The sequence below is a fragment of the Salvia miltiorrhiza genome, chromosome 8 (genome assembly GCF_028751815.1).
Source record: "Salvia miltiorrhiza cultivar Shanhuang (shh) chromosome 8, IMPLAD_Smil_shh, whole genome shotgun sequence".
Taxonomy (NCBI): Eukaryota; Viridiplantae; Streptophyta; class Magnoliopsida; order Lamiales; family Lamiaceae; genus Salvia; species Salvia miltiorrhiza.
In genome coordinates, this window is record NC_080394.1 from 43,649,435 (window position 1) to 43,666,058 (window position 16,624).

The 16,624-nt window shown below is 43.7% G+C and overlaps 1 protein-coding gene across 1 annotated transcript; it reads right to left on the bottom strand.

The window, feature by feature from the left end:
• Positions 1–1,226: 1,226 nt before the first annotated feature.
• LOC130998513 (uncharacterized) lies at positions 1,227–10,732 on the bottom strand. Its single transcript, XM_057923928.1, has 5 exons — positions 10,299–10,732; positions 9,820–9,829; positions 8,168–8,326; positions 7,266–7,852; positions 1,227–2,496 (listed from the first exon to the last, which is right to left on the bottom strand). The coding sequence occupies exons 1-5, from the start codon at positions 10,730–10,732 to the stop codon at positions 1,227–1,229; spliced, it is 2,460 nt and encodes an 819-aa protein (XP_057779911.1).
• Positions 10,733–16,624: the final 5,892 nt, after the last annotated feature.

The following is a 16,624-nucleotide window of genomic DNA, read 5'->3' on the forward strand; positions in this document are numbered from 1 at the left end:
ATTTCATTCTAGAGCAGCCTTATCATTGGTTGGGCAATTTTTGCAAAATCTTTGACGAATCTTCTGTAGAAACCAGCGTACCCAAGGAAACCTCGCAATTGCTTGATGTTTGTTGGGTAGGGTAGCTTTGCTATTATTTCAATCTTGGCTTTGTCCACTTCTATCCCTCTGCCTGAAATCACGTGTCCTAACACAATCCCTTCTTTGACCATGAAGTGGCACTTCTCATAGTTCAAAACCAGACTCCTGTCGACGCACCTTTGCAGCACCTTCTCCAGATTAGCGAGGCATGAATCGAATGTTTGCCCATAGACGGTGAAATCATCCATAAATACCTCGATGCAGTTTTCGAGGAGATCCGAGAATATGCTCATCATGCACCTTTGAAATGTTCCAGGGGCGTTGCATAGCCCAAATGGCATCCTCCTATAGGCAGAAGTGTCGAAAGGGCAAGTGAATGTGGTTTTACCCTGATCCTCCACTGCAACCCAAATCTGCATATATCCCGAGTATCCATCCAGAAAATAAAAATATTGATTTCCCACAAGTCTCTCAAGCATCTCGTCAATGAAAGGCAAAGGGAAGTGATCATTCCTTGTCTTTTGATTGAGCTTGCGGTAGTCAATACATACTCTCCATCCGGTTTGTAACCTTGTAGCGATCAATTCCCGAAATTCATTTTCCACCGCTTGTATGCCAGACTTCTTGGGCACAACGTGCACTGGACTCACCCATCTACTATCGGACACTGGGTATATTATGCCCAAATCCAATAGTTTAAGTATCTCCTTCATCACGACCTCCTTCATCGCTGGATTAAGCTTCCTCTGGGGATCTCGGGCTGGGGTTGGATCTTCTTCTAGCAATATGTGGTGCATACACACCGTAGGACTTATGCCCTTAATATCGGCTAGGGTCCATCCAATAGCTTCTTTGTATTTACCTAAGGTCTTCTTAACCTTGCTTTCATCTTCTGGTGTTAACTCCGAGTTGATGATTACGGGCAAAGTGTTATTGTCGCCCAAAAATATGTATTTGAGATGTTTGGGCAGAGACTTCAGTTCGAGCTTGGGTGCTCTATGGAGTGAAGGCACCAATCGATCCTCAGCCTTCAAGGTAGGAATGTTCAGAGCTTCCATGTGGTTGATTCCTTCGCTCCAAGCATTCAGCATTTTCACCGCGTCGTGTAGTTGTTCCTCCTGAACATCTTCCTCGGTGATATTGTTCTAGATTATCACATCGAGGGGTTCCCTGAGTGTCGTTCTGGGCAATTCCTCCTCAACAACCCTGTCGATTATATTGACACTATTCACCATCTCTGTGTCAGCTGGATGCTTCATGGCGTTATATATATCAAAAGTTACTGTCGCTCCCTCGAACTGGCATGTCAATTTGCCCGTATCACAATCGATACGTGTCCTGGCAGTTTTGAGAAAAGGCCTTCCTAGAAGCATGACTGGGTCGCGTGCTTTTGACTTTCCCATATCAAAGATGTAAAAGTCTGCTGGGAAAATGAGTTCCTCCACTTTGACCAAAACGTCCTCCAGTATCCCCTCTGGGTACACATTTGACCTGTCTGCCAGTTGAATTACCACTCGGGTAGGCTTCCGCAGTCCTATCTCCAGGTCCTGATACATGGATAAAAGCATAACATTAATGGATGCCCCGAGGTCGAGCATTGCTTTATCCACCTTCATGGTCCCTATCACACAAGGAATGTAGAACATCCCTGGATCTCCACACTTTATCGGCATATCTCGTTGCAAGACTGCGGATATTGACTCGCCCACTTGGAACTTGGCATCATCAGTGTATTTAACCTTCCGGGTGCAGAGCTCTTTTAGGAATTTAGCGCATCTGGGCATAGAGCGTAGTGCGACCAGAAGGGGCATATTGACTTCCACCTTTCTGAAGATTTTCACCAATTCGGTCAATTCTTCCTTTTCCTGTTCTTTGGCCATTCTGCCTGGGAAGGGGATTATGGGCTCAATGTGTCTCAATTTTTCTTTGCCTTTCTCCGCTGCTTTCTTCTTGATTTCCCTTTCTTGAGCTAATTCTTCCTCATCTGTTGACCCCATTCCAACTTCTTCACTAACCTCTGGTTCCTCTTGAGTTTTCTTTCCAACCACTTCGGGTAATTCCTTGCCATTTCTGAGTGTCACAGCATTTACCTTCTTGACCTCCACTTGGGCAGGAAGTTCTCCTTGTTTGCTTTCCAGGCGAGCTACTGCTTGGGCAAGGTGTGACAGGTGGGCATTCACATTCTGCATTCCTCCCCTTGTCTCCATCATGAACTTTTTGGTCTCCTGCTGGAATTTTACTTGTTGTTGTGACATTTGATGCACAAGCTCTGCCAGGGAGGATCCTCTTGCCTGTTGAGGTTGTTGCGAGTACTGCTGTTGATTACTTGGTTGCCCCTGGTTCGGCCCCAGATAGTTGTTGTTGTTGTACCTGAGGTTTTCATGCTGTCTCCATCCTTGGTTGTTGTATTGCTGCCTATAGGGTTCAAAAGGCTTTTGATTTTGTCCCCCATTACTTCCTCCTGACTATTGCCCAATAGCATTAACCTCCTCGTCCTCGAACAGTTGTGGGCATTCATCAGTTGTATGTGAATTTGCCATGCAAAGTTGGCAAGTCTTCACAGGCTTTCGGATGTTGGGGGCCCCTTGGTTGGGTGTGATCACTATTTTATTAGCAACAAAAATGACTGCAACTAACACAGGTAATTGTAGCAAGCAACAAGTAATCGAGTATCGTATCCACAGGGACTGAAAAACTGAAATCACTCTAGCTATCTCCTAAACAGACTATAACAGTATGCAGGTAAACGATTATGAAGAAGATTTAATTAACTTAAACTAAAGCGCAAATAGCAATAAATCTAAACACGTAGAAAATATTAAATAATAAAGACAACTGATCCTAGGGTAGTAAATTCATTAACTAAATCTATGCAATTAATCTATCAATCCTATGTACCAGTTTAATCCAGCTATGATGAGAGATCACTTAATTAATCAATTACTCTCGCTAGAGCAGCAACGATCGTAGATTAGTAAATTATCTATCTCCGTTAGGTCTCAAGAAAATCTACTAACTCCCAATAGCTCCTAAGAATAGCTCCCTATGATCCACCTATCTCCGCTAGGTCTCAAGGTTAAAATCATATCATACATTCCTGAATCCGCTAAACAGTTATCTCCGCTAGGTCTCAAACCGAATAGCTAAACATGCAAACTATTGGCCAAATAATTCACAAGAAATTAAGCACCAGGAATTATGAATCATAAACTGGAAGGCACAAAAGTATTAACAAATAAATCACATAAATTCAATCAACTATTTACAAACCCTAGAATCAGCTAAAAGAAACTAGCCAGACATGCTAAAATAAAACATAAACATAATTAAAAAGAAAGCAATTGGAAAAACTGAATTAAATAAAACTCTGAATAAAACAATTGTAGCGGCTTGAATCTTCAATCTTGTGGAAATCCAATCCAAGCTGTAAAAACTGGAAAGCAATAATAATCTAAAGCTATGAAACTGAGAAAATAAAGTTGGGAACTGAAAAAGGAACCCAAAATAGGTCAAAAGAAGACCTATTTATAGTACCAGGGTAAAACTACAGAGTTTGAGCTCAAAAAGACTTTGCAAAACGCATAAAAACGCAAAATAGCGGACTGGCGGCGACCCCCCCGGCGGGCACCCGGCGGTCGCCGGTTACTTCACAAAAAATGGTCTTCACGCGGCGGGCGCCCGGCGGGCGCCGCCTGATCGCCAGCCACGCCGATTTCTCGGCGGGCTGAGCGGCGGGCGCCGGCTGGGTCGCCGGATGCTGCCTTAAATTCCTTCATCAGCCGGCGGTCGCCGGCTGGGTCGCCGGTTGATCGCCGGCTTCTGACTGCTGCGCGCGATGTTTTCGTTTCGGTCATAACTTTCTCGTCCGAACTCGGATTTGCAATCCGTTTGCGCTCACGAACTCGTATCGAGACGATCTACAACTTCTATTTCAGATAAGTTTTCCAAATTCGAACTCAATAAACCTGAAATTTCCTTGAAAGTTCGAATAAGAATCATGTTTCAAAAGATAAAGCAAATTAAGCATAAAACAATCATCCAACACTCAGTTTCCTATAAAATAACATCATATGAACACTAAAAACCATGGAAACATGAGTGTTATCAACTCCCCCAAACTTAAGCCATTGTTCGTCCTCGAATAATGGGAAGAATAAAATCAATAACACGAATGGGTAAGAAATCTAGATCATCAATGCCTCCGAATAATAAAGAAAAATAGAATTGTCAAATCCTTAATAATCAAGCACAAAATTCACCAATAAACACAACCTATAGCAAAATCAACCTTGACATTCCAAACAATTGAATCTCACAAGGTATGTGTATCACTCAACTCTCAATTTGATGGAACGGGACGTGTATACTCTCATCGAATTCAATGCAATATAGATCACTTACCATAAGCTTGCCAATCGTCTACAATCTCCATCGCTAAAAGTGTGCCAAGACTAAGATCAAATAGGTCTTTATTTTTGGGTTATAATGTAGGGACATTGGTTAAGGTAGGGAAATATAGGTTAAGTGACTTCAAATAGATCAAGAACACCAACCTTATAACTTCACAAATCAAGTATGGAATAAATTCCATCTTCCACCCAACTATGTCACCATAATCAACACATCTCAAGGGATTTAATCATCGCAAAACAGAACTAAACACTCTTTTATGCTCTCTATTTATTTCCAACACACGAAGTCGATTTTCTAACAAATTTCTCAATATACACTCGACTTCACTTTTTTCTCTTTCTTTTTCTTTTTTTTTTTCTTTTTTTTTTTCTTTTCTTTCCACAACTTTTCTAGAGCTTATAAGAGTAAATAGTAACACAAAATCATCCCTTCTTTTTCACAACCCACCATGAATATTCACCACGCAAAGATTCCCATATACTACATCACCCCTATCATCCGGCTAAAGAATAAAAGCTAAATAGGCTCAAAGTGGATAACAAAGGATAATTTTTTCAATAAGGACAGTGTTTGGGAAAATAATGTGGCTAACAAAAGATGGCCTAAATTCATCTCCTAATCCTGGGCACAACAGCAACCTCGACACAGAAACCATGGCAAGTTCTAGAAGATCACCACATATGCATGACAAAACTCACAACAAAGAATAAACTGTGTATGATAAACAGTTATGGCTCAAAATCTCACAGGTTTATTCAACGTCCAAAAGTCAAGGTTAAAATCACTCTAGAATTATGCAAATTAGTTCCAATTATGCTTAAATCATCAAAGAAAATCAAATTCAATTTTTTTTTTTCACAGAAATCATCATTGGCATCTCACCAGAAATCTAATGGAGCACTAAACAATCACACACCACCAACCAAGCAAGATAAAACAATAAAGCCAACAAAAAGATAAAAGTGATACACATATCTACTCTCACCCCCCTCCCCCAAACTTATTACAGAACATAAGTTCGAAAATAAGTTTGGAGGGATGATGATATGTGTGTCACTACTCACAGAAAAACATGCTCCATGGTGGTGGTATGAACAAAGCGCGAGTTCCCTCATCTTCCAAGCTCAACACTGCACTAAACTCCCAAAAAAACAACAAAACAAAAAGAAACAAAACGAAAGGAAAACAAAACAAAGAAAACGGTTGGGTTACCTCCCAACAAGTGCTTAATTTAACGTCTAGAGCTCGACGATACCTCAAAAACTCATGGAGGTCGGAAACAACACTCTAACCATTGGAAAGCTTTTCTACTCTTGGGTGCCATCTCCACCAAAACACTTCTCTTGGCTCGAACATCCTCCACAAGCATTGCCCCCTTCTCATTCTTGTTCCGAAAAATTCGGAATTTCACTTTCTTCTTCTTGGGGGTATGGGTTTTCAAAGACCCCCCATCATGCTCCAAAAACAAACACATCTCAAAAGTCAGAACTTCTTTTGGTTTTGGCGTTTTTTTCTTGGCTTCATACTTGGGCAGCTCATTCTTCTCAACCTCTTCATCCTCCGAATTTTCTAGAAAACTGTCAGCCAAATTTATCACTTCATTCTGGGGAACTTCCTTTGGTGGAGGTTTCTTGAAAATCACAGTTTCCCCATAGGCTCCCAATGTCATCGTCCCCCTTTGCATATCTAGCTTTGCTCCACATGTGGCAAGGAAAGGTCTTCCTAACAACATAGGCATCTTTGGATCCTCCGGAATATCCAACACTACAAAGTCGACTGGGAAGAAAAAATCACTCACTTTCACAAGCACATCTTCCGCTACTCCTAGAGGTTTAGAGCAAGACTTATCAATAAGCTGAATTGTCTTGTTAGTTGGCTTCAAATCCCCCAGTTGCAACTTACTATACACTTTGAGAGGCATGACATTTATGCTTGCTCCGGTGTCACACATGACTTTCTCAAACAGTGACTTTCCAATCTTCACAGGAATATTGAAGCTGCCTGGATCTTCTCTCTTTGGAGCCAACTGATACTCCTTCACTGCGAGCACCTCCTCAAATTCATTGAATGCTTTCTTCTTTTCCATCACAGCCTTCACAATTTGTACCTCATTTGGCTTGTTTCTCAAGATCTCCACGGAAGGAATATTCACAGCCAACTTCTTAAATGTCTCCAAAAACTTCTCATCCATCTTCGGCTTTGCCAGGCTATTCGGGAAGGGCGCTACAGGCTTGTACTCCGGTCTAGGGAACAAAGGGGTAGGAACAGGCTCCTTAACAGCAGAAGAGCTCGAATCCTTCTTAGGGGGACGCGTCTGTTTCGCTGCAAGCTCCTCCAAATCATCATCGTCTTCCTCCACTACTTTGCCTTTTCCCTTGTCATTCTGCAGCTCTGGATGATCCCGCTGCTTTGGCTGATTCCGCTGCTCTTCATCCTCAACTGAATTATCAACCACCCGGATGGAATGACATTGCTGATTTTGCTGAGGTTGTTGATATTGGCTCTTCGGATTGAACTGAGTGTTGCTAGGAAATTGGCCTGGCTTGTTCTGCGCAGCTGCTTGGTTGGCCATCTGACCGACTTGAGTCTCCAACATCTGCACTTGCTTGGAGAGTGCTGAAAAATTATTTCCAATATGACCCACTTGAGACTCCAAATTGGTCATCCTTGAACTAACAGTTGTCTCCATCCCAGTCATCTTCATTAACATCTGCTGCATCATATCCTCCATTGATACCTTCTTTGGCTCATTTATAACTCCTCCGCTAGACAAAGAAAATCCCGGTGGAGGTTGCAAAGCATTGTTGGGATTGTTATAGGCTAGATTTGGGTGTGGGCGCCCTCCTGGCTGATACTGCTGCTGAAACTGCTGCCCTCTGTTGTACATTCCTGGCTGTACCTTCTGAAAATTTTCATAGTTTTGGCCATTGACAAAATTTACATCTTCTATGCATATGGGATCTCTCACAGCTTGCTCCTGATTTCCAATGGTCAACGCATTAATCTTAGTAGTCAGCTCTGCCAGCTGCGTAGCAATCGCTGCTTGCTGTGTAACCATCACTGCCATAGGATCAGAGCTGGAAGCAGCTGCCACCCTTTTCAATTGTACTCTCTCTGATGGCCATTGAAAACTCGTAGCAGCCATACTCTCAATGATGCTCCACGCCTCGGAACTGCATTTCTGAAGCAGAGAACCACCTGCAGCTGTATCCATATGCATCCGTGTTCTCTCCCCACAGGCATTGTAGAACATGATCACAAGTGTGCTTTCATCAAATCCATGGCTCGGACACTTTCTGAGCTTTTCCTGATATCGCTCCCAAGTATCCGCCAGCTTTTCCCCCTCATACTGCTGAAACTGCACGATGTCCATCTTTAATTTCAGGGTCAGGCCAGGAGGATGGAACTTGCATAGGAAAGCTTGAGCTACATCTTCCCACGTAGTAGTTGCACTCAAATTCAATGTATGATACCATGACTTCGCTTTATCCCGCAGTGAGAAAGGGAAAAGACGAAGACGGATAATATCATCAGATACTCCATTCATCTTTACAGTGCTGCAAAGCTCCAGAAATTGCGCCAGATGCGCATTAGGATCCTCTATGGCGTGTCCTCCATACTGGTTCTGCTGGACCATCGTGATCAAACCAGTCTTCAGCTCAAAATTATTGACATTGACTCGTGGAGGTTCCTGGTAAATATACTGAGGAACGAACATCTCTGCAATCGAAGGCTGATTCTGAGCTTCTTTAGCAGCTTGAGCGTCCAACAGCTGTTGCAGCTGCTCCTGTAGAGCACGAATTTGTTCATCAGTAGCCATCGTATCCAGTGCCTGAAAAAAAAAAGAGAATTAGAAAAAAAATAAAAAATAAAAATAAAAGCCTGAAGTACTACTAAGTCCTATCGAAGATATTAAAGAAACTTCTAATCAGTCCCCGGCAACGGCGCCAAAAAGTTGATCACTATTTTATTAGCAACAAAAATGACTGCAACTAACACAGGTAATTGTAGCAAGCAACAAGTAATCGAGTATCGTATCCACAGGGACTGAAAAACTGAAATCACTCTAGCTATCTCCTAAACAGACTATAACAGTATGCAGGTAAACGATTATGAAGAAGATTTAATTAACTTAAACTAAAGCGCAAATAGCAATAAATCTAAACACGTAGAAAATATTAAATAATAAAGACAACTGATCCTAGGGTAGTAAATTCATTAACTAAATCTATGCAATTAATCTATCAATCCTATGTACCAGTTTAATCCAGCTATGATGAGAGATCACTTAATTAATCAATTACTCTCGCTAGAGCAGCAACGATCGTAGATTAGTAAATTATCTATCTCCGTTAGGTCTCAAGAAAATCTACTAACTCCCAATAGCTCCTAAGAATAGCTCCCTATGATCCACCTATCTCCGCTAGGTCTCAAGGTTAAAATCATATCATACATTCCTGAATCCGCTAAACAGTTATCTCCGCTAGGTCTCAAACCGAATAGCTAAACATGCAAACTATTGGCCAAATAATTCACAAGAAATTAAGCACCAGGAATTATGAATCATAAACTGGAAGGCACAAAAGTATTAACAAATAAATCACATAAATTCAATCAACTATTTACAAACCCTAGAATCAGCTAAAAGAAACTAGCCAGACATGCTAAAATAAAACATAAACATAATTAAAAAGAAAGCAATTGGAAAAACTGAATTAAATAAAACTCTGAATAAAACAATTGTAGCGGCTTGAATCTTCAATCTTGTGGAAATCCAATCCAAGCTGTAAAAACTGGAAAGCAATAATAATCTAAAGCTATGAAACTGAGAAAATAAAGTTGGGAACTGAAAAAGGAACCCAAAATAGGTCAAAAGAAGACCTATTTATAGTACCAGGGTAAAACTACAGAGTTTGAGCTCAAAAAGACTTTGCAAAACGCATAAAAACGCAAAATAGCGGACTGGCGGCGACCCCCCCGGCGGGCACCCGGCGGTCGCCGGTTACTTCACAAAAAATGGTCTTCACGCGGCGGGCGCCCGGCGGGCGCCGCCTGATCGCCAGCCACGCCGATTTCTCGGCGGGCTGAGCGGCGGGCGCCGGCTGGGTCGCCGGATGCTGCCTTAAATTCCTTCATCAGCCGGCGGTCGCCGGCTGGGTCGCCGGTTGATCGCCGGCTTCTGACTGCTGCGCGCGATGTTTTCGTTTCGGTCATAACTTTCTCGTCCGAACTCGGATTTGCAATCCGTTTGCGCTCACGAACTCGTATCGAGACGATCTACAACTTCTATTTCAGATAAGTTTTCCAAATTCGAACTCAATAAACCTGAAATTTCCTTGAAAGTTCGAATAAGAATCATGTTTCAAAAGATAAAGCAAATTAAGCATAAAACAATCATCCAACACTCAGTTTCCTATAAAATAACATCATATGAACACTAAAAACCATGGAAACATGAGTGTTATCAGGGTGTTCCTTGTGTTGTCATGAACTTTTCGAACATGTTGCATAGCTTGTCCAGCTTATCATCTTGGGCAGAAGGATTCGAGGTCGGTGCATTCCTGACTATTGTTCCTTCTTCGTCTCTGGACTCCTTGGCCATTTCAGCTATGAGTTTGAAAGCCTCTGCTGCATATTTATTCAGGATTGATCCTCCGCAAGCAGCGTGTAACCACTGCCTATCTTGCCTTCAAAGTCCTCCCACGAAATACCGAATAAGATCATGGTTCGGTATTTGATGTTGTGGGCATTTGGCCAACATTTGCTTGAACCTCCCCCAATACTCGTAGAGGATTTCTCCTTACCCCATCTTGATGTTGCTTATTCGTGTCCTCAAATTCTGGATTCGGGCTGCAGGAAAATACTTCTCCAAGAACTTACTTTGCAACTCCTGCCAAGTCCGGATGCTTCCTTCGGGCAAATCGTACAGCCACTCCCTCACTCCCTCTAATAGAGAGAACGGAAAAGTAAGGAGTCGGATGTATTCACCAAGTGCTTGGCTTGCAGTGCGCACTGTTCCGCATGCCATCTCGAAATCCTGAAGATGTCTTTGAGAGTCCTCCCCGGGCATATCACTGTACTTGGGCAAGATTTGAATCAGGGTATGCTTCAGCTCCCAGTTTCCAGTGATCTCCGGTAGCACGATGGCAGACGACCGGAGGTTTAGATTGTTCGGGAACATCATGTCCCGAAGGGTTTTGTTGGTATTATCATTCACTACTTCTGGATTTTCTGCCATCTCTCTTTCTTCTTCTAACTATCTTTGTCTCTCTCGTGCCTCTTGTTCTGTTCTGCCCTGCGTCTGTTCCCGTTGTTCAGTCGTACTAGTCGCTCAATCTCCGCGTTGAACAGAAGATCTTCGTTACCTGCACTCCTGGTACGACGAAGAAACACACAATAAGGCAAAACTAACACTTAAATTACAAAAGAAATTACTAGCGCTCTCGGTTCCCCAGCAACGGCGCCAATTTGACGAAGCTGTCGTTTGAGCTTCACGCAGATAAAATATCATGTGCCTACAACTAGACTAGCTAGTGGTAAGTCCAGAGTCGAATTCACAGGGAACTGAGCAGTAACTCCTCCTGCAAGGGTGTCACTAAAAAGGGTTTGTATTCTGACGGGTTCTGACCACAACGTGCTTATGGGCAGAACAGGGTTTCCAACTAAACCCAAATCTGCATATATCCCGAGTATCCATCCAGAAAATAAAAATATTGATTTCCCGCAAGTCTCTCAAGCATCTCGTCAATGAAAGGCAAAGGGAAGTGATCATTCCTTGTCTTTTGATTGAGCTTGCGGTAGTCAATACATACTCTCCATCCGGTTTGTAACCTTGTAGCGATCAATTCCCGAAATTCATTTTCCACCGCTTGTATGCCAGACTTCTTGGGCACAACGTGCACTGGACTCACCCATCTACTATCGAACACTGGGTATATTATGCCCAAATCCAATAGTTTAAGTATCTCCTTCATCACGACCTCCTTCATGGCTGGATTAAGCTTCCTCTGGGGATCTCGGGCTGGGGTTGCATCTTCTTCTAGCAATATGTGGTGCATACACACCGTAGGGCTTATGCCCTTAATATCGGCTAGGGTCCATCCAATAGCTTCTTTGTATTTACCTAAGGTCTTCTTAACCTTGCTTTCATCTTCTGGTGTTAACTCCGAGTTGATGATTACGGGCAAAGTGTCATTGTCGCCCAAAAATATGTATTTGAGATGTTTGGGCAGAGACTTCAGTTCGAGCTTGGGTGCTCTATGGAGTGAAGGCACCAATCGATCCTCAGCCTTCAAGGTAGGAATGTTCAGAGCTTCCGTGTGGTTGATTCCTTCGCTCCAAGCATTCAGCATTTTCACCGCGTTGTGTAGTTGTTCCTCCTGAACATCTTCCTCGGTGATATTGTTCTAGACTATCACATCGAGGGGTTCCCTGAGTGTCGTTCTGGGCAATTCCTCCTCAACAACCCTGTCGATTATATTGACAATATTCACCATCTATGTGTCAGCTGGATGCTTCATGGCGTTATATATATAAAAAGTTACTGTCGCTCCCTCGAACTGGCATGTCAATTTGCCCGTATCACAATCGATACGTGTCCTGGCAGTTTTGAGAAAAGGCCTTCCTAAAAGCATGACTGGGTCGCGTGCTTTTGACTTTCCCATATCAAAGATGTAGAAGTCTGCTGGGAAAATGAGTTCCTCCACTTTGACCAAAACGTCCTCCAGTATCCCCTCTGGGTACACATTTGACCTGTCTGCCAGTTGAATTACCACTCGGGTAGGCTTCCGCAGTCCTATCTCCAGGTCCTGATACATGGATAAAAGCATAACATTAATGGATGCCCCGAGGTCGAGCATTGCTTTATCCACCTTCATGGTCCCTATCACACAAGGAATGTAGAACATCCCTGGATCTCCACACTTTATCGGCATATCTCGTTGCAAGACTGCGGATATTGACTCGCCCACTTGGAACTTGGCATCATCAGTGTATTTAACCTTCCGGGTGCAGAGCTCTTTTAGGAATTTAGCGCATCTGGGCATAGAGCGTAGTGCGACCAGAAGGGGCATATTGACTTCCACCTTTCTGAAGATTTTCACCAATTCGGTCAATTCTTCCTTTTCCTGTTCTTTGGCCATTCTGCCCGGGAAGGGGATTATGGGCTCAATGTGTCTCAATTTTTCTTTGCCTTTCTCCGCTGCTTTCTTCTTGATTTCCCTTTCTTGAGCTAATTCTTCCTCATCTGTTGACCCCATTCCAACTTCCTCACTAACCTCTGGTTCCTCTTGAGTTTTCTTTCCAACCACTTCGGGTAATTCCTTGCCATTTCTGAGTGTCACAGCATTTACCTTCTTGACCTCCACTTGGGCAGGAAGTTCTCCTTGTTTGCTTTCCAGGCGAGCTACTGCTTGGGCAAGGTGTGACAGGTGGGCATTCACATTCTGCATTCCTCCCCTTGTCTCCATCATGAACTTTTTGGTCTCCTGCTGGAATTTTACTTGTTGTTGTGCCATTTGATGCACAAGCTCTGCCAGGGAGGATCCTCTTGCCTGTCGAGGTTGTTGCGAGTACTGCTGTTGATTACTTGGTTGCCCCTGGTTCGGCCCCAGATAGTTGTTGTTGTTGTACCTGAGGTTTTCATGCTGTCTCCATCCTTGGTTGTTGTATTGCTGCCTATAGGGTTCAAAAGGCTTTTGATTTTGTCCCCCATTACTTCCTCCTGACTATTGCCCAATAGCATTAACCTCCTCGTCCTCGAACAGTTGTGGGCATTCATCGGTTGTATGTGAATTTGCCATGCAAAGTTGGCAAGTCTTCACAGGCTTCCGGATGTTGGGGGCCCCTTGGTTGGGTGTTCCTTGTGTTGTCATGAACTTTTCGAACATGTTGCATAGCTTGTCCAGCTTATCATCTTGGGCAGAAGGATTCGAGGTCGGTGCATTCCTGACTATTGTTCCTTCTTCGTCTCTGGACTCCTTGGCCATTTCAGCTATGAGTTTGAAAGCCTCTGCTGCATATTTATTCAGGATTGATCCTCCGCAAGCAGCGTGTAACCACTGCCTATCTTGCCTTCAAAGCCCTCCCACGAAATACCGAATAAGATCATGGTTCGGTATTTGATGTTGTGGGCATTTGGCCAACATTTGCTTGAACCTCCCCCAATACTCGTAGAGGATTTCTCCTTACCCCATCTTGATGTTGCTTATTCGTGTCCTCAAATTCTGGATTCGGGCTGCAGGAAAATACTTCTCCAAGAACTTACTTTGCAACTCCTGCCAAGTCCGGATGCTTCCTTCGGGCAAATCGTACAGCCACTCCCTCACTCCCTCTAATAGAGAGAACGGAAAAGTAAGGAGTCGGATGTATTCACCAAGTGCTTGGCTTGCAGTGCGCACTGTTCCGCATGCCATCTCGAAATCCTGAAGATGTCTTTGAGGGTCCTCCCCGGGCATATCACTGTACTTGGGCAAGATTTGAATCAGGGTATGCTTCAGCTCCCAGTTTCCAGTGATCTTCGGTAGCACGATGGCAGACGACCGGAGGTTTAGATTGTTCGGGAACATCATGTCCCGAAGGGTTTTGTTGCTATTATCATTCACTACTTCTGGATTTTCTGCCATCTCTCTTTCTTCTTCTAACTATCTTTGTCTCTCTCGTGCCTCTTGTTCTGTTCTGCCCTGCGTCTGTTCCCGTTGTTCAGTCGTACTAGTCGCTCAATCTCCGCGTTGAACAGAAGATCTTCGTTACCTGCACTCCTGGTACGACGAAGAAACACACAATAAGGCAAAACTAACACTTAAATTACAAAAGAAATTACTAGCGCTCTCGGTTCCCCAGCAACGGCGCCAATTTGACGAAGCTGTCGTTTGAGCTTCACGCAAATAAAATATCTTGTGCCTACAACTAGACTAGCTAGTGGTAAGTCCAGAGTCGAATTCACAGGGAACTGAGCAGTAACTCCTCCTGCAAGGGTGTCACTAAAAAGGGTTTGTATTCTGATGGGTTCTGACCACAACGTGCTTATGGGCAGAACAGGGTTTCCAACTAAACCCAAATCTGCATATATCCCGAGTATCCATCCAGAAAATAAAAATATTGATTTCCCGCAAGTCTCTCAAGCATCTCGTCAATGAAAGGCAAAGGGAAGTGATCATTCCTTGTCTTTTGATTGAGCTTGCGGTAGTCAATACATACTCTCCATCCGGTTTGTAACCTTGTAGCGATCAATTCCCGAAATTCATTTTCCACCGCTTGTATGCCAGACTTCTTGGGCACAACGTGCACTGGACTCACCCATCTACTATCGGACACTAGGTATATTATGCCCAAATCCAATAGTTTAAGTATCTCCTTCATCACGACCTCCTTCATCGCTGGATTAAGCTTCCTCTGGGGATCTCGGGCCGGGGTTGCATCTTCTTCTAGCAATATGTGGTGCATACACACCGTAGGGCTTATGCCCTTAATATCGGCTAGGGTCCATCCAATAGCTTCTTTGTATTTACCTAAGGTCTTCTTAACCTTGCTTTCATCTTCTGGTGTTAACTCCGAGTTGATGATTACGGGCAAAGTGTCATTGTCGCCCAAAAATATGTATTTGAGATGTTTGGGCAGAGACTTCAGTTCGAGCTTGGGTGCTCTATGGAGTGAAGGCACCAATCGATCCTCAGCCTTCAAGGTAGGAATGTTCAGAGCTTCCGTGTGGTTGATTCCTTCGCTCCAAGCATTCAGCATTTTCACCGCCTCGTGTAGTTGTTCCTCCTGAACATCTTCCTCGGTGATATTGTTCTAGATTATCACATCGAGGGGTTCCCTGAGTGTCGTTCTGGGTAATTCCTCCTCAACAACCCTGTCGATTATATTGACACTATTCACCATCTCTGTGTCAGCTGGATGCTTCATGGCGTTATATATATCAAAAGTTACTGTCGCTTCCTCGAACTGGCATGTCAATTTGCCCGTATCACAATCGATACGTGTCCTGGCAGTTTTGAGAAAAGGCCTTCCTAGAAGCATGACTGGGTCGCGTGCTTTTGACTTTCCCATATCAAAGATGTAGAAGTCTGCTGGGAAAATGAGTTCCTCCACTTTGACCAAAACGTCCTCCAGTATCCCCTCTGGGTACACATTTGACCTGTCTGCCAGTTGAATTACCACTCGGGTAGGCTTCAGCAGTCCTATCTCCAGGTCCTGATACATGGATAAAAGCATAACATTAATGGATGCCCCGAGGTCGAGCATTGCTTTATCCACCTTCATGGTCCCTATCACACAAGGAATGTAGAACATCCCTGGATCTCCACACTTTATCGGCATATCTCGTTGCAAGACTGCGAATATTGACTCGCCCACTTGGAACTTGGCATCATCAGTGTATTTAACCTTCCGGGTGCAGAGCTCTTTTAGGAATTTAGCGCATCTGGGCATAGAGCGTAGTGCGACCAGAAGGGGCATATTGACTTCCACCTTTCTGAAGATTTTCACCAATTCGGTCAATTCTTCCTTTTCCTGTTCTTTGGCCATTCTGCCTGGGAAGGGGATTATGGGCTCAATGTGTCTCAATTTTTCTTTGCCTTTCTCCGCTGCTTTCTTCTTGATTTCCCTTTCTTGAGCTAATTCTTCCTCATCTGTTGACCCCATTCCAACTTCCTCACTAACCTCTGGTTCCTCTTGAGTTTTCTTTCCAACCACTTCGGGTAATTCCTTGCCATTTCTGAGTGTCACAGCATTTACCTTCTTGACCTCCACTTGGGCAGGAAGTTCTCCTTGTTTGCTTTCCAGGCGAGCTACTGCTTGGGCAAGGTGTGACAGGTGGGCATTCACATTCTGCATTCCTCCCCTTGTCTCCATCATGAACTTTTTGGTCTCCTGCTGGAATTTTACTTGTTGTTGTGCCATTTGATGCACAAGCTCTGCCAGGGAGGATCCTCTTGCCTGTCGAGGTTGTTGCGAGTACTGCTGTTGATTACTTGGTTGCCCCTGGTTCGGCCCCAGATAGTTGTTGTTGTTGTACCTGAGGTTTTCATGCTGTCTCCATCCTTGGTTGTTGTATTGCTGCCTATAGGGTTCAAAAGGCTTTTGATTTTGTCCCCCATTACTTCCTCCTGACTATTGCCCAATAGCATTA

Coding starts and splice junctions, on each gene's coding strand:
- LOC130998513 (XM_057923928.1), bottom strand. CDS start 10,732: ATGGCAGAAAATCCAGAAGTAGTGAATGATAATACCAACAAAACCCTT. Junction 7,853..8,167: donor AGGAACCTCCACGAGTCAAT/GTCAATAATTTT, acceptor GACATCGTGCAG/TTTCAGCAGTATGAGGGGGA. Junction 2,497..7,265: donor CCTCCACCGGGATTTTCTTT/GTCTAGCGGAGG, acceptor TGAACCCTATAG/GCAGCAATACAACAACCAAG.